The sequence below is a fragment of the Scomber japonicus genome, chromosome 19 (genome assembly GCF_027409825.1).
Source record: "Scomber japonicus isolate fScoJap1 chromosome 19, fScoJap1.pri, whole genome shotgun sequence".
Taxonomy (NCBI): domain Eukaryota; kingdom Metazoa; phylum Chordata; class Actinopteri; order Scombriformes; family Scombridae; genus Scomber; species Scomber japonicus.
In genome coordinates, this window is record NC_070596.1 from 20,019,440 (window position 1) to 20,040,698 (window position 21,259).

At 38.2% G+C, this 21,259-nt stretch overlaps 2 protein-coding genes and 1 long non-coding RNA gene across 3 annotated transcripts; 1 reads left to right on the top strand and 2 right to left on the bottom strand.

The window, feature by feature from the left end:
* Window positions 1-333: 333 nt before the first annotated feature.
* On the bottom strand, window positions 334-10,870 carry LOC128380541 (alanine--glyoxylate aminotransferase 2, mitochondrial-like). Its single transcript, XM_053340399.1, has 14 exons — window positions 10,646-10,870; window positions 9,280-9,368; window positions 8,904-9,094; window positions 8,650-8,773; window positions 8,468-8,562; window positions 7,859-7,952; window positions 7,222-7,315; window positions 5,749-5,849; window positions 5,434-5,526; window positions 4,529-4,661; window positions 3,448-3,536; window positions 3,180-3,329; window positions 1,733-1,831; window positions 334-1,376 (listed from the first exon to the last, which is right to left on the bottom strand). The coding sequence occupies exons 1-14, from the start codon at window positions 10,722-10,724 to the stop codon at window positions 1,275-1,277; spliced, it is 1,533 nt and encodes a 510-aa protein (XP_053196374.1). The 5' UTR covers window positions 10,725-10,870; the 3' UTR covers window positions 334-1,274.
* A 1,638-nt stretch (window positions 10,871-12,508) lies between these two features.
* Window positions 12,509-20,570, bottom strand: prlra (prolactin receptor a). The gene is made up of 8 exons (XM_053340405.1): window positions 19,943-20,570; window positions 19,554-19,686; window positions 17,335-17,504; window positions 16,076-16,242; window positions 15,638-15,779; window positions 14,683-14,779; window positions 13,746-13,815; window positions 12,509-13,615 (listed from the first exon to the last, which is right to left on the bottom strand). The coding sequence occupies exons 1-8, from the start codon at window positions 20,010-20,012 to the stop codon at window positions 12,509-12,511; spliced, it is 1,956 nt and encodes a 651-aa protein (XP_053196380.1). The 5' UTR covers window positions 20,013-20,570.
* Window positions 19,650-20,521, top strand: LOC128380548 (uncharacterized). Its single transcript, XR_008323489.1, has 2 exons — window positions 19,650-19,762; window positions 19,861-20,521. It is a non-coding gene; the product is annotated as an uncharacterized LOC128380548 (long non-coding RNA).
* Window positions 20,571-21,259: the final 689 nt, after the last annotated feature.

Genomic DNA, 21,259 nt, shown 5'->3' on the forward strand with positions numbered 1-21,259 from the left:
TACAGTTAATATACAAATCAACACACTACATTGCAATCAACATACTACATTGTTTTATACTTGCAGAAAAGGATGTGTGTTGTGCATCTTCAGAATGTAAAACCTAACAAAAGACAAAAAACGATCTACTAGCCTCTACTAAGGAAATCAATCTAATAATTATTGAGAAAACTAAAAATGTCAACCTTGTGGAGTAAATATCTTTAGGATACATATCTGTAGACAACTAATATATGTACCAAATCTATCTAATTGTTGAGATATTTCCATTTGGACCAATGTGGTACACCGACTGACAGATCATCAATACACACACTCAGGCCAGATGGAACAACTGGATAAGATCTCCATGTTTTAAGAAAATCACATTTTATTATTTTGTATACATAAGATATGTGTCATGTTATCTTAAGAAAACAACATTTTATTTTTCAGACAAAAGTAAGTAATCCATTACCAGATAAAATTATTGTTTTAAATCCGAGATTATGAGATAATTAATTTGTAGGATGACTGAATTAAGAAGATAATTAAAACCACTGCAGTAAATTATGACTTCTGTAAACAAATAGGGGCAGTGTGACCAGTTTGTAAAACTACATACAGCTGTTTTTCAAGCTCTGAGGTTTAGTATTATCACATTCACTTTTATAATCAGTAACAAAGCATGTGTTCACACATTACACATTGTTAAACAATCATATGTTACATCCAAGCATGATTCAGTACATCCAAAAGCAACCAAATTAACTTCAAGACAGGTGTTTAAAAGACACTGTACATGATTTTTATATCTCAATTACAACAGCCAGCCTGGCTCTGTCCAAAGGTAACCATCACCTCTAAAGCAAAATTATTACAATGATATATTTTATAACATGTTGGTCAACTTTAAAGGTGTTGGTAAGTAGAACCAATCTAGTTGTTTCCACCAGTTTTCTTTGTGCGGAGCTAAACTAACTGGCTGCTGGTGGTAGATTCTTATTTAAGAGACAGATATGAGAATGCTAATAATCTACCCATCTAATTCTGGCTCTCTGCCAGAAATTAGAAAGCTTTCTTCAAGCGTTCAATGTCTTTAAATTGCAGCATAGTTAAACATAGTTCTCTTTTACAATGGCTATGCAAAGCCAATAACAGAGGTAGTCTTCCTTAGAAGGTCAAAATGATTCAAACTGACATTTTCAACAATTGAAAAGATGTACAAAAATAGTATTCCACTGCTGAGTTGATTTCCAGGTTTGGTCCTTGGCTCTGGGTGATGAATCTGACCTTCATCTTCTTTCCATGTAGTTGTGGATGGACTTGTTAAAGACAGCCAGGAAGAAATCTGCATCTTTCATCGTGATGCACATGGGGGGTTTGATGCGGAAAGTCTGCAATGGTGAGGAAAAATAAAACAAGAGGGGAGATTATTGGAGTGCCAATAAAGTGTAAACAGCAGGTTTCACATGAAAATAGTCATTGAGAGATGTTCAAAGCTGGAGACAAAATTACCCAAGATAGTCTTACTGAAAGGCTGCAACTTCTCAACCAAAGAATAACAAATGAATACAAATGATGATGATGCAGGGTGAAAAAAACATATTTAAAGTGCACTACTGTACTTGCTCAACATTGTTATTTTCAACACAACAAGCAGCACTGTGATGTTAAGCGGCTGACAGCTGTGGCCACAGGCTGACCAAGCAAAAAAGTATCTGACAGAAGGAGAGAAGGTGAGTGCTGTTACCTGTCCGTATAACCCTCCTTTCCCTATCAGGACTCCCATGTCCTTGACGTCCTCAAAGATCTCATTCATTGCGTCGGGAGGCAGTGGGTCTCTGCTGGCCTGTGGACAATAGAGAGGAGGTGAACGTGTGGATGAGGCTGAATGTCATACAGTAACCACAATAATTCAAGTAATTAACTAAATGAGCATTGTCCAACTGCATGTGTCCAATGATTATTCAGTTGTAACTGTAGCATCTGATTGCTAATCAGCTTGATAGGCTATACATCTAGATACTGGAAAGGGACTTGTGCAGAATATGTCCACTATTAGACAACCTCACCTGCAATCTTCAGGCTAATTGTAACAGGCAGTTCAAGAAAGGAAACAGAAAATGGCATCCTCTAGGGGTAATGAAATTCTGCTCATGCTCAATCACTCCCTACAGTAATTTGAACAGTAATTCAAAGTACTGAATCATATTTTTTTAAATAGAAAATGTGGTGTGGATTGTTGGGATGCATCATATCTCTAAATTTAAACAATATATGAGGACTGGTGTTTGATAAGATATTGAGTTGATGGGATGGATGAATGGACAGAGGAATAAAATGAAAGACAACATTCAACAAACAAGATAACTTCCAATTTTTCATTGTTAGGTACACCAAAAGGGGGTGGACAAAAAAACAATGCATGTTGATAAACTTGAAGTTAACATTCACTATATGAAGCTTATAATTACTTTTTTAAAAATTCAATTTGATGGTCATTTTTGAGATTGCAGCGCATGGTTTCAGAGTGACTTTCTTTAAGGTCATCTTGATGAGCGTTTACATTTGACTGCTATTTCTTTCTCTCATTGTAATTTTGCGGCATTTCCTATTAGTTATCATATATTTTAAGATAATTCTTCTTGCTACTTTAATAATTGTTCGTGGTGTTTACAGCTGAGACACAGTTGAGTGCTTACAGTTAAGTGTTTCCAGGTTAAAGTGTTACAATACAGAATCGTTCTTCTTAATTTGCTAGCACAGCAAACACTGCAAAATTATGCAATGCAGCAAAGAGACAAACACCAAACACAGGAAAACTGCATTAAAGAAGAGGAAAACTTGGCAAAATTAGACCCTTAATAACAATGATTTATTTCTGCCAAACAAAACTGAAGATTACATATTTCACTAAACCAGTATTCACTGTCTTATATTGTAAGAAGATTCTGTACTGGTTCTGTCCTTTTCTGGCTATTTTCTTTATTTAACAAATTAAAAGCAGAACTTTAGTCAGTGGTAAATGCAGTGTAGCAGAGATTGTTTTGTTCACAATTACAGATGGTCACTGCTGCTCCAGCTAATGGTTAACTGGGGCACTGCTGAACCATGCCCCTGGGAGGCACAGCGCACACAAACACGTTGTACAAGCATGTGAGGAGAGGTGAGCGTCACTTTTGTTCCTAACTCAATACCTTGTCTTTGACCATTTCCACACCGATCTGCAGGCCTTTCCCACGGACATCGCCGATAATCTCGTACTTGTCCCTGAGTTTTGCCAGTTCGGTCATCAAATAGGTTCCCACATCCAGACTGATCTGCTGCGCACCATCTTCTTTGATCACCTGATTAGTAAAAATGTGTTTAAGTTATAACTTAGTTTTCAAATGCAGCTACGATAACAACAATAGGACACTAGATTTTGATCAAATGGAAGTGTAGAAAGATGAGATGAAGTCTTACATCAAGCACTGATGAAGCAACGGCACAAGCCACAGGATTTCCTCCAAAGGTGTTGAAGTGAACCCCCTTGGCAAATGATGCAGCGATTTCTGGAAAACACACAAATAAACAAGATCACAACTCCATCCACTGCTGCCATGAATTAAAACCTTAACCGAAAATACATTTCTCAGATTACATGCATTAACAATGATTTGTGGAAATATAAAAGTGATTTCATGATGGTCTTTGTACCTTTATAGAAATGTAAACAAAATGTAAACATTGCGGTGGAGCAGTGATACCACCTGACAGACACCGAGACCCAGTAATTGAGAGAAAGAGAGATAAAGCATCTTCTACTACCTTAACAAATGGAACAAGGTGCAACCTGTGAACACAATCCACTGCCACAAATACATGTACTTACTTCAAGAGGCTATTCTTTGTGGTAATCAACACATCCATTCTGCTCGAGCATATTGAAAAGGAGGTTGAGAGGCATGGCAATTACAAATAGTGGTGAGAGCCAAGAGAGCTCATTCTCTCAGCGTTATTTTCCCAGAACAGGATCAATGCTCACAGGTCACCACTATTGCTGTGTTAATTAAATTGGTTCCAGAAAGCCTTTTAATGACCATTGTTGTGTTCTCTAAAACCTGTGACACAAAAGTCCTCTCATGATGCTGTTATCCACAAATGCAGCTGACGTTCAGCTCTCCCCTCATTCAGCAGAGACTTCCTTGAGGGTAAAGCAGTGAATCACGGACATAATATCAATCACTCATAATAATTCCTGTAACAAGTAAATGTGTAAAATGTACCATAGGTGGTGATTTAGTGCCCATAAGTAGTAATCAAGGAACTGAATGTGTAACGATGACTTTGTGAGAAAGAAAATCAAATACATGTTAAAATAAATGGTCAGCCAAGCTTCATGAATAGTTTCAATTCATTAAAATAAAAACAAATGAATGTTCCAGTTGTGTATCAGTCATTGCTGTTCTGAGCTTCTTTAGTCCTAAGAATCAGCTCACTAAATACAACCAAATCAATTTTTAAGGAGATTTTCAAGCAAGATTTTTGTGCTTTTTGTTCTCACCTGGTGTTGTAACAACAGCTCCCATTGGGAATCCATTACCAATGCCCTTTGCCATGGTAACCATATCGGGAATGACATCATGACCTTGGAAACCCCAGAAGTGGTTTCCTGTTCGCCCAAATCCAGTCTGGACCTGTCAGGTGCAACATAGCACATCAGTTTATTTACATCTATTATCCAAATGCAGTGGAAATTCCTCATATTTTTAAGATAAGTAATCATGTCATGATACTGTAAGCAATAAATCGACTCATCTCATACACTCACTTTTTGTTCCCTGTGCAGCAGCAGGAGTCTCATTTCTCTTAGAGCTGCAATAATCTATATTCTTATATTAACAATTGCTCATTGTGTCTAATCTACAGGCAATTGTCACTAAGCTCTGCCGTTCCCTTACACAGCGTTCGTTTCAGCATCTTACAGCTCATTGTTCTGATTTTACAGCCTGTGAATTTGTTGTTTTTATTCACTTTCACTGCTCTCATCAACCTCATTTCCCACCACAGGAAGCAGCTGTTTTCAGCAGATGGACTAAACAGAAAGTTAGAGGAGACCAAAAAGAGCTCATATGAGTGAGACTTGTGGACTTGGGTTTGTTGGGTGACCGGGACAACAAAACCAAATCGATGATAATGTTGCTCAATGTGTAAATACAAATGAAACACATTTGATGTTTGCACCTTGCTGCTCTGCCTTATTTTTTATTTGTTGAATGATGATACAGACATTTACTGTATCAATTCCATCAGATATAGTTTCTTGACTCCCAACTTACAAGTCAAAGAAGCTGTAAAACAATTCCAGTCGCCAAATAACTGTGCATTGTGATTCTATACTAATCAATAGAGTGTAAATTGTACATACATTTTATAAAATATATAAAACATAAAAAATATGTATCTAACCTCATCGGCAATGCAGACCCCTCCTCTCTCTCTCACAAGCTTGAAAGCCTCTTTGAGATAGTTTTTTGGGTACTGCACAGCTCCTCCGACTCCCTGCACAAAGCAAACATATTCACATTGCACAGTCCCATCTTAATTAACACAAGCAGTCACACTGAACATCAAAAACAATTAAAAAAACAATAAACACGGATGGCATGATAACAATGCTATGCCTTGATTTGACTTACTGATACAGACAATACTGTTAATAATTAGTGTGGCTAAGAAGTAGCGTTTAAAACATGCTAAGGGTTAGGGCTAAGAATATCATACCTGAATAGGCTCTCCAAAGAAAGCAGCAATTCGACTTGGGACACTAGTAGCAAATGTCTCTTTGAGCTGTCCAATGTATTGATCATTTGCCATGCAGGAGCCTGTTGAATCAAACACAGAAAGTCCTTTGTGTATACAGATAAGAAGCTCCATAAATAATACCTATCTTTATCTTTTATCATCTTTCCATATAATAGAGTCATGATAAAATTCTCATATTACTACATCATGGTTCACAGATGAATGAATAATAAGCTAAAGATTACTGAAAAAGAACAATGTGAGATGTGTGTGTGTATGTGTGAGAACTGATGCTACTTTTTAAAAAATGTTTTACAGCTAAACCAGGATAAAATATTAGTTATAGGTTCTCAGGCACAGGGAGAAAAACTGGCCACAAAATTAAATTATCTACCTCTGTGGTATTTTTGACTCAGAATGAAACAATAGTGCTCATGTGGGGTATGTCACCTTTATGAGGCCATTTCTCTACGTGACACAGACACTTGTCTGACTGCACACTTTTACATCCACCAGTCTCTAGACTCTTGTAATGCTCCAGGACAACCCCTCAGGTCCTCTGGCATGAGTCTTTTAGTTGTTCCAAAAAGTACAGGGCAAAAACTTACAGTGAGGCAGTTAGTTTAGTTTTCATACTTGGTACTGTTGGAACAGCCTGCCAGAGCGAGTGTTTAAAATGTTTTTTTATTTATCTTTAGTCTTTTAAAGCCTATTTAATTGTTTTGATTTAATCAACTTTCTGAAAAAATTGGACTCTTTTCATGTGATTTTGAATATCTTCGTAACTATATTGTATGTTGTGAATTGAGACAAGGATGTGATAATTAGCACAATACTTGTTTAGTTCATGTTGCTCGCTACTATTAGCTGCTATTGGGAGTTATATTATACAATATTACCTAACAGTTGCTTAGGTTGTATAAACAGTCACGTAGATATGTTGTTTCCAGGTATACTATAGTTCATACACAGGCATACTACATACAGACCTAGAATTCCTGGAAATGGTAAAAGGTTAAAAGAGGTAAATGATATAGGAGGGTAAGAGACGTTGGACTTTAAACAAACACTTTCACACTTCTTTTGTCTCATTTTCAAAGTTACATCTGAACTGTCTTACCCTCGTGACTTTTAGGCACATGTTACAGAAAGAAATACATTTTGTAAATTGCAACACTCTGTAAATTCGACAAATTAGATGCTGTGAAAACACCACATAATTTAGTGGAAAAAACACATCCCCTTGAGCTGTTGCAGATGTCTCTACAGAAGAACTGAGAAAAAACTATATTTTTTTCACCTTGGACAAAGACAGAATACTCTTATATATAATATTGCAAAAGGATCATAATGATTGTAATCTCAGAAACAATGTGGTGAGTTATCCTTTTTATGAGCATGCAAGAGAGATAACTCGAGTGTGTTGAGTCATGGATGCATGCGTTTCAATACCTTTGGCACAGCCACACTCTCTGATGGTCTGCACGGGAGAGTCCCTGCAGTGGCTTCCTCCCCACAGACCTCTGAACACATCGGGACACATGGTCTGTTTATTGGGCAGAAACCTGGTCAGTTGGATCAGTGACAGCAACAGTCACTCATAATTATTGCAGCACAAAGAAATCATCATGAAACTTGGTATGGTGCCACAGCTGTATTCATCTGTATAATTCAGATACCTATACCTAATATAGATCTTTGTGAAATTTCATTTGTTCACTAGTGCTCATACTATAAACACTAAGAAGAGCAAACATTTTTGGAGTGATGGTTAATTAGCCTCAACACAGTTCAAATTTAGAAATGTGTTTCTTACAACATCTGTTTGGAATGGCAGCTGTTCTTCAGGCAGATTTTGCCTCAGCATTTTTAGTATATTTGTGTGTGTGTGTGTGTGTGTGTGTGTGTGTGTGTGGGTTTCATCTGCTTCCAAGTGCATGTGTGTACTAACTGAGAAATTGTCCAAATGCATTTAGTAATGAACGGCTGTGGGATGTTTATTTAATATAATAGTGCTGGTGCACCATCATATTATATATTCTATGGTTTTCTCATGGTCAGATATTGTAGTAAATTCATGCATACATACATTTGTGCAGCCTAAACCGTTGGCAATGGGGTATTTATATGCTGAGTTGGAAGTGAGACCCATGGTCTGTGGGCTGCCACCATGGTAAGACCCTCTGGCGGAGAGAAATCAGTCAGAAAACCTTTTGCATGTTTAGATTACAGAGAACTTTTCTTAACAATCAAACTATGAAGTTGGAATATGTATGGCATACTGAATGAACCACAAGAATACAATGTGAACATGTATAGTCACAAAGAATATGTTTTTATATTCTTGAGTGAGAGCTTGAATCATCATCTTTTTAATATATTGTTTACTCAAACTGCGTACTTCCCTTGTTGTGCCTCATAGAAAGGTATACATTTTTTAAACAATCTTGAATTAATGGAGAAAAAAGGACAAAGAACAGCAAGGCCAATAAAAAAAATCTGTTGTCAGGCCAAACAAAAACTGTCGCCAAATTTTAGTTTTTAGCTTTGTGCAAAAAAGCTATGTTATTTACTCTTACGTGATGTCAAGCATTACTATTAGCTTGGTACAAAAAACATTTCTTCAATTTTAAATACTTTTTATGTTATTATAAAGCACATAGGGAGGTCACTATGGACTATTCATAAAAGTGAATACCTGAAAGTGATGATGTCAAAGTTGCCTGTGTGAAGTCGAGCCATCAACATAGCCAGGTCATTGGCTTCTGAGCCGCTGTTGGTCAGATATACCACCTGTACAGGGACACAGAGACCAGCACACATTTTAATTTCAGCCAGCACATTTATCCAAGTAATCAGTATAAAAATTAACCACAGTACCTTAAGAGGATCTGGGAAGTAGGAAGCCAGTTTCTCACAATACTCATGGAGAGCAGGATAGACATAGATATTAGTAGTATGCCACAGTGTCTTCAACTGCTGAACTGCAGCTGCTGTCACTTTCCTGTGCCCACAGATAGCAGGAATCCCATATAAAACCACTCATAAGAAGTCATTTTCATTACAAAACGTATATCAGAATAAAACCTACTTTCACTGTATAACACAGTCAACTAGGGGGAAAATGATCTTACGGGTGACAGTGGCCCACACTGACAGTAGCCACACCAGCAAACAGATCCAGATATCGCTTCCCATCCACATCCCATAGCCACTGCATGTATCCCTGGTGGATGAACACTGGTTTCTTATAGTAGGTAACCTTCATGGTCATGGGGTTGCAGTTCTTCCTGCGGATGTCCATCATCTGCTCTTTGGACATACCCTGGACAACAGGAGTAACAGAATAGGAGGATCATTGTTTGGAGTCTGTGGTTGTGGCTGAGATAATGCCACTGTCATCAACGGTGAGAATGACTGAACCAGCATATTTTTATTAACTTAGTCTGACATAACATTTTGTATTCATTACTGAGGTGATCAGAGAACACAGGAGGATGCTGCTCTTACCTTGTATTCGTCTGGTTTGAAATTGCACAGGGGCATCTCCGGGAGGTCTGTCGGACTGGATTTTAAGGCTGATTTCTGACATAATGCACCTAATTGCGATTGAAGTTCAGACAAAGAGATAAAGGACAGAGTTACTGTGAAGAGCTTCATGAGATGACTGGGATCCTTTGCTAAGACTAATCAAAGCTTTACAGTGACATTTTGGATTTCTATGTGAAACAAACTGTGATGACTTTTTACCCAAAGGTCTTTCTTTTTTTTGTTCTACTTTATTATCAACACACAAATATCTAATGTTGGCTGGCCTTCTTCTGTGCATTTAATCAGATTTAGCATGACATACCTGGCATTAAGTTCACCTTGGACCTTACATTGTGCAACACAATGTTAACCCTGTAAACCCCTGGCTGTAAAATGTGAGGTAGAGGGACTGGTTTGTGAGATAGGACTAGTTTAGCTCCTGGAGATACTCTTTGCACAGAGGATTGGAGACTATGTAAAGTCTAAGCATGTGCTCAACAATTTTCTCTTCCTATGCAGCTAAGGTCTAAGCTCAGAGGGGATAGAGTGTTTGCCGTTGCAGCTCCAAAACTTTGGAATGAATTGCTCCTGCACATTAGACAGGAATCCTCTATGTCTCATTTTATAACCCTTCTTAAAACCCACCTCTTTTCTTTGGCTTTTGCCAAAGCCAGCTATTTTAAATGAGTCATGGACATTCTTCACCATTTTCTGACATTGCGTAATGAGAAAGCTGCAGCTAACACTTATTTTCATTCCTATTAAATCTGTTGATTATTTTGTTGATTAGTTTTTGATCACTGCTCCCAAAAGCCCAAGATGACATTCTTAAATGCCTGATTTTTTTGTGCTTACAATTATGAAAGACTTTTTACACAAATGCATTTTGAAAGTCTTCAACTTGTTCATATTTAACACTTGTGTTGATTGGCTATGAGCAAGTCCATACAAATAGTCATATTTTTCTAGATTTGGGTGCAAAAAGGATCGATAGCAGGTATCGTTTGACAGGAGACGTTTCTATATTACTTGGTATCGATTGGTATGGACTGTTGATACCCAGCCCTACTGGAATCACACAATATGGTCATTGTTTTCTGTTCAACTATCATTAGGTAAATGTGATTGTCATGTATTCATTAAATCTGTCGAGGGTAAAAGAATTAACAGTAAATAGCGAATGCGAGATTATTTTAAATTTTTTAAAATGACAAATTTACAGGCGAACTTAAACACACTGTCTGTCAGTCACTGGTCTGTTACAGGTTTTATAAGCAGCAGAAACAGACTGAAACAAACTTGTGCAGGCCAGCTCTGGATTTTGTTGGTCTCCATGGTAACTCACCACTTGCCAGGTGGAATTTGGACAGGCCGGACGTGCAGCAGGACTGTCGTGTTAAAAGACAGGACGCAATTTTAAACATGTTGAGTAGGAACAGAGGGCTCTCACAGCTACAGTTACACTCAGTCAGCAGCAGACTAACTTCAGCTCAAAGATTTTTCTTTTCTCTGTAAAGTTTGTGGGAAGGGCGGACAGCGAACGGCCAATGACCCCAGGGTACCCCGCTGCAACGTCACTGGATGCGCGCGCAAGTACACAAGTTTGTAAACAAGATAGCAGTAGTGGTGGTTTAAAGGACAAGTTCACAATTTTATCAACTCTGTCAACTATATGAACATTCAGTGCTCAAATGAACATTGATACCTTTTTTGGCCTGCTGTAATCATTCATTCATAGTGACTATTAGAGGATCCCCTCCAAATGTGCTTAAAAGTTAAATCCTGGGATTGAACAAAAATCTATTTTAAAAGTTTATCTGAAGATAATATGAGGATTCAGTCATCTCTGGGTCAGGCAAATATATATCTTCCACAATTACAACTTATTAGTAAGAGTTTAGCTGCAGTAGAAAGATCTTAACAAATCATATATTTGATATTTTTGGATTATGGTATTTACTTGATTTGACTAATTTGGACAGGTGAACTCTCGAATTGGCTTCAAATAATTTTTATGTACATATTTAGGGCTTTGGATTTTGTCCCCCATCACTTTAAGTAAACTACAAAGTGATCTCTCAGCAGGAATAATTATTGCATGAAAAACATGTGTCAATGTTCATTTGGGTAGTTGGCTATTGTTGACAATTGATATACTATCCTTTAAGATCTCCATTACCTATATATTATCTTAGTTATATATTATATTTATTACTATAAAACAACTGTAATGTTTGAGTTTTCATTGTACTTGCACAGTTTGCCCTTTGTTTACCTGTGAATATACACAGGTAATAACAGGCACATAATCAATACACTTAAAATTACACTAGAATTTCAGTGATACAAAATAAAAATCAACATCCCATTAGTCAATATCGTAAATTTATTATGAGCATAATTTTATGGCTTTCCAAAAAAGAATTGAGTGGTCTTTCCACTTTTCCTATTTGGGCAATTGACTTATAAAGATATACATAGATAGATACTGTATACATGTTAAAGAAAAAAAAAGGTAAAACACAGCAATTTCTCACTGTTATACAATAGAGATGGAGTTACTTAAAGTTAGTGTTGCACATGGCATCATGTACAAATGATTATGACACTACTTTGCCATCCATAAAAATGTCTTTGTAGATTTGTTTTTAAATTTCCACTTAACTGATAAAACCAGTAATGACTTTATATACACAAAATAATCTCTGAATAAAAAATAAATAAGTATATTCCCACTTCTAGAGGCCGCAGAGAAAATATGCACATACAAAAAAGTTAAACAAAATAAAAATGTTTGATGTTTGAGCTTTCTGCTATTTTGATTTTACATAAATCATTTAACAGATATTACACCAGTATACATTAATATATTTCATTAGCAATATCAAAAAATATTCATAACATGAAACGTGTGATGGAAAAAAATCCATGACAGACATATGATTAATCATAGTAACAGCACATAGTACCACATAATTTGTACAATTAATCAGTTGAATGAACAGGCTCATTCAATCAAATCCATCTGGATACTCAAAATTAGAGTGTCACTGTTCAGTGAAAATACATCTCTTAAATGAGAAGAAGATGAAAAAATAAATAGACTCTGTGATAGCAAAATATTGTCATTGCAACCATTTCTGAAGGAGTTTTTGTCCCAGTCTAAAACTGGTCTTGAAAAGTCCCAGACCTGTCAGTTATGGGGCACCTAATGTGTGGGCATTGTGAACATGGTGGCAGTGTCAACATAACCACTTGCAGCAAGGACCCTTTCTTCCTGGGCCGGCATTGCAGTGTGAATACAGGCTGTAGGCTTCTGGGTAGTGGTGATGATGGACGATGTGTAGCAGCTCTCTGTCACTCCATTTGTCTCCTGGTACTCACAAGGGCACCTGTCCACCTCTTCTTCCATTACATCCACCTTTCTCTGGAGCAGCAGCACGTTGTCACCATCCACACTCTTCACCTTGCTGTAGTCCTCCCCCAGAGAAACCTGCAGGTTGCCTTCGTGCTGGCCTTGGCCTGACACAACAGGCTGGAGAAGCACTGTGCTATCCTCATTGACCTTCTGAACTTCAACGTACTCAGTGGAGCGGAGAGCAGGCGACAGCAGGCCAGCAGGTGCCTGTTTGCGGCCAATGCTAGAGATGTTGATATTGCTGTGGGCCTGGAGCTGCTGGCGGACCTGCATCTGGGGATGGAGAGGATGAGGTTGCTTGGTGCTCAAGCTGAACTCCCAGTAGCTGGTTCCAAGAGCCTCCTTGGAGCTGTGGCCAGGTTGGGTGAGGTAGGAGGATGTGGTGCCTGGTGGGAACAGGCTGTCGGAGACGCAGTGCTGTTTGGCCATCTCGAGTGAGCGCTGTTGGTCCAGTGGGCTTGAGCTGTACTGGGGCAGTGGAGAAAACACTGAAGGCCAGGTCTTCACCCTCCCACTGGACATGTCAGGGCTAAGCATGTCTTCATGAGCATAGGCGAGCGCCTCCTCCTTCCAGTCTTTCTGGTGCCTCTGCTTCTCTGTCCTCAGTCGACTGCTTTCCTGATCTGTTAGCCTCTTTTTCTCTTTCGCCTCTCCACACTTATCCATCAGCAGAGTGTGGCTGTCGCAGCTGCCCCGGCCAGAGTCACTGTCCGATGTGGAACCCTCGGATTTGAGGCAACCATCATGAAGATCCTTGGTTTCCTCCAGCATCAGCTCCTGCTCCTCAGGGATGTACACCTCTAAGTACTCCACCAGCAAATCCTCATAGTTGGATGATGTGGTTGGGGGGAAACCAGACACCACCAGTGCATTGAAAACCTCCTCTGACTTGCCGTCCTACACAAAAAGAGTAAAACAAGCTTTGGTAAGTCAGAAGGTTTTTTTCTTAGCTAAATATGATTATTAGCAGCAGATTGAGATCATTATTTCATACATGAAATCTTTGATCAGTATGTTGTTAATTTACCTTGAGAAGCTGTTTATCAAATCCTTTGATTTTAGGACCAGGGACTGGTGGAAGCAGACAGTGCTTCAGACTGAAAGACAAAAGAATGAAGATAAATGTCAGGATTTGTGAGCAGCAGATGAAAGCCTATAAATATAAGGAATAATTGGAAATAACAATGACTGTTACAACATTTTAAAAATGATGGTCAGTTTAACAGACACAGTTTTTCACAAATGATCTCTACACAGTAAATTCATATTTTTCCCTGTGAAGTTGTTAAGTTGTTAAGTTGGACTCAGACCTTTGTCCTCCAAACTATAAATGTGAATGAATAAATATAAACTAATAGTGTGAATGAGATCTCTGTGCTCATCACAATAAAGTGACAACTGATATCGCTACATGGCAATGTAATTACATTATTATCTCTGAACTTTTATTTGCTGACTTTTCCTCAGCTTTTAACACAATTCAGCCACCCATCTTATGCCATAAACTAGTGTCCTTTTTTAATCTTGATGTTGGTATGGTGAAATGGCTTGCAGACTTTTTAACATGCAGGCCTCAGTCAGTCAGGGTAAATAGTGTTTTATCCCAAAAGAAGTCGTCGTCTACAGGCTCACCACAGGGATGTGTCCTGCCCCCATTATTATTTATTTTATATACAAATGACTGTTTGGTTGTGCTGTATGCTGAGATGATGTTTGTTATTTCCCTTCGAGGGACAATAAAGCTCTGAACTGAACTGAACTGAATAGTACTTCAGGAAAGTCATGGTCACAAAGGAATTAGTTTGATATCTTAGGATAATCTGACACTGAAACTAGAAGAGAGAGCCTAAGAATACAGCTGCAGCCTCTGCATCATATAACATGACTTATATTTATGAGTTTGTAAATAAATGTCAATATTTGACCCAAAAAGTGGCATAAGGCATTCATGATCACTCTTTTACCTGGTGCTGTTAATATGCAACAACCATGTGAGGATGAGGAATATGCAGGCAGAAAAGACCGCTATGAGGATCCACACTGACCTTTCCCGCTGGAAATCTGTAAGAGAACCAATGTGAGTGTTTACACACAGCGTAAAACAGCCACATCTTTCCTTAGCGATTATTGTTATAGGATATTAAAGGAGTTTAACGCTGAAACAACACCAATGAGCGGCATGGTTCGCTGCAAAATTGACATCTGTCTACAGCCGGGGGTTGTATCCTTTCACTTTTGTCATTCTATGTGCCACAGTAATGTACTACCAATGTGAAACAAAACACATTGTTGACATAAGACATAAGATGTCATTTCACTAAGCTGATTTTTTTTTTTTGCAGGAAAGGGATGCATATAAATAGTCCAGATCCTTAATAAGAGATCATTTGTGCCATGAAGAGAAACCTTGCTTTAGCTGGTGCCGTGGTATACTTGAGGAGGAAACAGTACTTCAGGCTCAACATTGCAATTTGTCTTCAGTGAATGACTGTAGATGAAACAAAATGTGTTCATCTTCCATTGTTAATGTGTTTCAGGCGGGAAGAAATTATTTGAAACATGGCTGTCAATTGCCACAAAAAGTTAAATTATTCCCAATTTTAGATTGGCCGCCACGGGTTTTCCATCAAGGTTGCATGGCAGCTCACCGCCAGGACACTTTGCCACTCTTTGATGTCATTTCAGCATAATACATAATTACACAATCATTAACCAGTAGTTATCAGAATAGTTCACATTTTAGGAAATACATGTAATCACTTTCTTTCTGAGAGAAAGATGAGAGAATTGAGTAGTCACATTCCACCAAATGTGGAACTATTCCTTTAATACATACATATAATGTATATCTAAATATTACTTGATATACTGTATAAATGTACTGCATAGTGTACAGCAGATAATTGTTAGATGTCTTACAGTCAGGAAAGCGGATGTAGGAAGTGGTACTCCATTCACTCCAAAAGCCATGATCAGGCTTACAGCGCACCTGAACGAGGTAAGTACCACCTGACCGCAGTCCAAAAATGTTAAATAACTTCTGCTGGCCTGCAGGATGCATCTGGAAATACAACACAATTAACATAATGTGAGTAGTCATGCACATCCAGTCAACATATAGATTAGAAATACTGTATGGTATCTAAACATTTTATGACAATATTAATCAGAAACATCCACTGGTGAAAATCTACCACCCTGTCAATATACATTAGAGAAACATAAGCAAAAGCCAAAACAGCATTGCAGGGGTTATTCATTATTGAAAGAAAAGACATTTTAACCACCAGGCCCCTCACTTGCATGACTTGACTCCCATTTGCTTTAATCAACATGCTGTATAGTAATGTTACGTACCTCCCACTCATTTTCTCCATCCAACTTGATGCGGATCTCGTAAATGAGAGTGATCCAACCGGAACGGGTGTCAGCCTTACGTGGCGGTTCCCATGACACCCGAAGGAAGGGCATCCCTCTGTCCTCCATTAAAGTCACGGACACCTTCTCAGGAGGATTAGGCTGGACTGGAGAAGGGAGAGAGAGATGGAAAGTGAATGAGAGAGGATGTCTTTGTGTGTGTGACTTGAATAGAAAAAGATTAAGTGGGATATAGTGTTCGTGACACAGTAACACACTAGGAGCCAACTGTGATTGTGTAAAAGCAGAATTGTTTCCTGACTAGAGTGTGTCAATGTTTCTTCCTCTGTGTAACAGTAAACCAATGCACACCTCTAGCAGATGAACACTGATAGTGCAGGAGTGACTTTCCAAATAAATGTGTGTGTGTGTGTGTGTGTGCTGACGTAGTTGAGATAAATGTTAATGTTTTGAGTTTTGAGTTGAGACACATTGTGACAAATGACAAGAAAATAAAATCACTGAGGACTGATAACCACATCAGGTCAAAACAAATATTAGAGACAAGGGGAAGAGGAGCATTTTCAGATAAGCCGCTTCAACGGCATGGTGGATACTTTTTAAAATCTTTTAAATCTAGCAGTTCACACTCCCTTTTGGATTTTTCATGAACAAAACAACAAGCTTTTGTATTAAGCAACCTGACAGGACAGGACTAATTCCATACTTCATTACATATTTATATTTTGTTATGTAATATGGAGTAGATTTGCACAGTATTTATATTTAATGTCTTTATCCAGTAACAAACTTAAGGATCAACTTTGGAGGCTATGCATTTACTGTTGTTTTCATGGAGCTGTAGAACAACACCACTAGCATCTACTTAATTTCATCTTAAGAGAAAAAGCCTACAATTACAATTATAATCAATTACAATTACATATATATCATTTGTTAGTATTTCCAGCAGCAGGATGGTGTAAGGAAATATACAGGATGTTACCTTTTTTTTTTTTTAGCAACTTGATTTCATTAACATATTGTTCGATCATGATTAAAATGTCTTCAGTGGGCCGACAGTGTAATTTTTAATTTCAAATGGTGACCTTCAGGGAGCGGTTACAGCTGGTGGGAGGGTTAGTACACTCACAGAGAACATTAAACACAGTGTGCAATTGTGAGTGTGTTAAAATACACTTATTTACAAACAAATAAATAAATAAATAAATAAATAAATAAAGCACACATTCACTCACCAATGTAGACAACATCTATATCCACAGGGTCGGAGAAGGTGCTGCCCAGTTTGTTGGTGGCTACCACAGTGATGTTGTAGTTGACCCAGATGGATGTGTCGTTCTTGTTAAAGAAGCAGGAGTTCTCTCCGGCTGTGTGGTAGTCGGGACACTCGTACACTGTGTCAGAGCTGTAGGAGAGGTAAAGGAACTGTATTTAATTTGTGCATTTCTACATGTCCACTGTACTTTGTTGTTACATTGAACAAGCTGTAACTACAGCAAAAGAGATGAGTATACATCTACTGTGCTTATAAGATAATGTCAGTGTAAATGTTTTCAATTCTATTTCCTACACTTTTAATTAGTCTTTTTGTTTTCTGCACTTATTTTGTGCTGCCCTGTAGTGCAGACACATTGTATATCTTTGGGTTTGCCTCTTCTTTTTTCAGGTCACTGGCAGAAGCTCCTATAGAACTGTATTTCCTGCTGTGGCTTTGCCTCGTCTTTAGGAGACAGTGGAAATAATTCAGCCAGCTTGCTGTGCATGAGCATTTGGCCATCACTGCACACACTTGGGTTCCAATCCCAGTAGACCTGAGTGGTTTAATGAACTCAGGAAAAAGTGTGCTTGTTGCTGTATTGCCGACTGCTGGTGATTGGCCTGTTCAGTAGGGGGCACATCTCTAGGAGCTTCTGAATGCACTATGCTCACTCAGTGGTGAAGCTCCTCGCTGTGCAGTAAAAGGAAGCAGCTGGCGATGACATTCATGTCAGAGTTGGAAAATTATGTATAGTAGGAACATCCCAAGGTCAACAGCGGTGGTAGACAATAACAAGAAAGACTCTTCTTTTTGCTGAAAGTGGGGAACAACAGCTCCCATCAATACTGCTGCTTTGACTCATGTAATGTATCATGTTGAGCACCACTTACATTTTAACTAAAGTTAATTTGTTTTGCAGCTGCACACAGTTGCATTTTTCTGGTGGGAATTAAAAAGTGAGTTCAGAATGGACACACAGCGGGAGATGTACAAGGAAACTTCAAGCTCAAGACAATGTTTATAGCATTGTAAAGGAACAGAGGAAAAACACCATACATGTATTATTTAATAAAGGATGATGTTAGCTAAAGCATCAACATGTCACTGTGTGATATTATAATGCATATGGCTTCCTAGACATAAGACCACTGGAGCTCAACAGACAGTCGGAGCTCCTGACTAAAACTAATACAGCAGGGCTTTTCACGAGAAAGACTGGAGAAAGCAAGAGACAGCACCTTTTGTCCAAAGGTTAACAAAAACATTACCAGCTAGCAACTCTACTTAACATTTTATATATTGTTTGTTTAGATTTCTGGCATGTTTGCCTTTCCTTACACATAGATTCAAGATTTGAGAACTTAATTTTTATTGTGCAAGCATAATGAAATTGCAGGAGTAGAGAGACAGGAATAAGGTAAGATAATATAACATATAATTGATAGAAATAACAGAATCTAAGCAATATAAGTACAAAATAAGCAATATCAAGTATAAATACAACTAACAATAAAACACAACAATATACAACACGGCTGTACAACTAATGAGGGTAAGGCAAGTTTACTGTATTTGACTGAACATGACATGCAACAAAGCAGCATTGCAGCAGTCAATGTTAAACTATTTCTTGAACATTTTACAAAACACTAATCTTATGTCCTTCTCTGTTACCACAAAGAGTTTGCTCCGCCACCTCATCTTCATTCTTGTAAACCATGTGAGTCAGGTATTCCAGTACCTTCCCTCCTTCTCTGCAGCTACGGTACATGCGTTCCTTATCTACCTTGTGCAGTTATGAATCCACAAGCACAGGCACAAGCAGAGCCAAATAACTTTCTGCAATCTTTATCTTGATATCTTGACAAACCAGATGGCTATCCTCAAAGCTGCAAACCAACAGGTACGTTACAAACCAACTGTGCCGACAATGTAAAAACATCTCATTTGTGTTTGCTGCAAATGCTATACTGCTGCTATGCTCTGTTGTTCTACTTTTGACACGTATGACATCATCCATACTGACAGAATCAAACCAGCTTCCCCACACTAGATCTCTGTAATGATGATGAATATACTGTTGACTGTGCTAACCATCCATCCTTTTATGTAACGTACAGTCACATAAAATGCAAAAATTAAACAAGAGACAAAATTAAGTGAATGTGTTACAGCATGAAACTGGGAGCCACTGACCTTTCTTTTCGATAGTGCAGGGCGTATGTCGTGGGCAGTCCTCCATCAGAGCCTGGCTGCCACCAGCAGGTGAAGGTCTCTTTTTCGGGAGAACGACAGCTGGTCAGAGCAGGCTTCCCTGGTGGGCTGTAGTCTACAGACAGTCAAAAAAGAAAGAGAAAGCACACAGTAAAAAGGATGTATTATTTATATACAAAAAAAGGAGACAAGTCAATATTTGCATAGGGGCAACTGAATAAAAATCAAATCAATATCTACAGATAAACAACATTACTTGGTTACTGGCTCCTGGTTCTTGTTTAAACAGCCTACCAACCAATGAGACACCTCTAAGATGTCTTACCTCGTTGCCAGAGATTTAAGAAGATACTGTGTTTTCAAGCACTTACGTGTTCCCCTAGCATGCAGCGTGAAGACTAGCAACAACAGCAGGATTGCTTCCAAGACTTTCTTCATCATGGCACCACAAAGCCTTTACTGTTAGAGAGAGAGAAAAAAACAAACAATGAAAGGTGAGGATGGGAAACTGCCTGACCATGACACATGACAAGAACTGTAATGTTTGATCCTATCCACCAAAATAGCAGAACTGCTTTGTCTTGTATTGAGTGACAACATGCTTGCATGATGGAAAGGAAAAACATGAAGGATGACGCCTGCTGTACAGTAGCTGGGATGTTTTGTTTCATTATTCTATCACACAGTGTTTGAGAGTAAAGATATACATGCAATACTAAAAATGTATTTAAAAGGTAGAGTCAACAATTCCAAATTACACATTTTTGTCAAATTCCGCTAATATTTCCTCACAGTTCACCAGTTGTCTATTTTGTGTGTGCGCTGAAAAAACATCAGGTGTCCATACACAGCAGTGACTCTGTACATGGGTATGTAAACACGGTGGTTCGAAGCAACCTACACAACAACTTTTTAACCGTATTCGTGAATCAATAAATACAAACACATTGTATGTTGATTTCTTCCTGTGTAGCTGACATGCAAACAGTTTTGGTTCAGTACATTTCTGGTATCAGTCAGCCTGGTGAAAGCAGTCAGTGGAAAGAGATGATGAACGCAGGTTCAAGTGGGGAGCCTCAGAGAGTGTGGACGGACTGTTGTGCTCACATGAGATGACATTTTTTTCAGATTGTGAAAAAAAACGTGCCTCTACATCTGACGCATCGCTCTGGATCCCACCATATTTCTCTGTTTTGGTGATTGCCTTGGCGATAAAGTAAATGAATTTGGGGTGGCAGGACTTCTGAAGTCTGAAGGGAGGACTGTATTTGTTTAGGTGTTTAGTTCCAGACTAGTCACCAGGATTAATCGTTGGTATTGTACATTTCTGCAAACCACAAATACATTGAATTTCTAAATTTAACATTTCAACAATATGTATCATATCAACATATCTACAATACATTAAAATAGTTCACATGATATCTATATGAGCTGACTTTCTCATTATCAGCTGAATGAAAGTTGGAAAGCAGCAGAGGGCACTGTTCGAGACCACTTCAAAATCACTGCCTGCTTTCCGTTTCACCCCAGTGTGGGGACATTTTTTAAATCTTTATTTTTAACTCAAAAAATGATCTTTCCCTAACCCTAACTAAAATGTTTTTGAGCCTACATCTAACCAGATCTTAACCAAAGCAATGTCACATCATCATAATAATTCAACCAATAATGGCCAACATATGTAG

Coding starts and splice junctions, on each gene's coding strand:
- LOC128380541 (XM_053340399.1), bottom strand. CDS start 10,724: ATGTTTAAAATTGCGTCCTGTCTTTTAACACGACAGTCCTGCTGCACG. Junction 9,095..9,279: donor TCAAACCAGACGAATACAAG/GTAAGAGCAGCA, acceptor CCTGTTGTCCAG/GGTATGTCCAAAGAGCAGAT. Junction 1,832..3,179: donor TGGAAATGGTCAAAGACAAG/GTATTGAGTTAG, acceptor TATTGTCCACAG/GCCAGCAGAGACCCACTGCC.
- prlra (XM_053340405.1), bottom strand. CDS start 20,012: ATGATGAAGAAAGTCTTGGAAGCAATCCTGCTGTTGTTGCTAGTCTTC. Junction 15,780..16,075: donor ATGGAGAAAATGAGTGGGAG/GTACGTAACATT, acceptor TTGTATTTCCAG/ATGCATCCTGCAGGCCAGCA. Junction 14,780..15,637: donor CTACATCCGCTTTCCTGACT/GTAAGACATCTA, acceptor GTTCTCTTACAG/ATTTCCAGCGGGAAAGGTCA.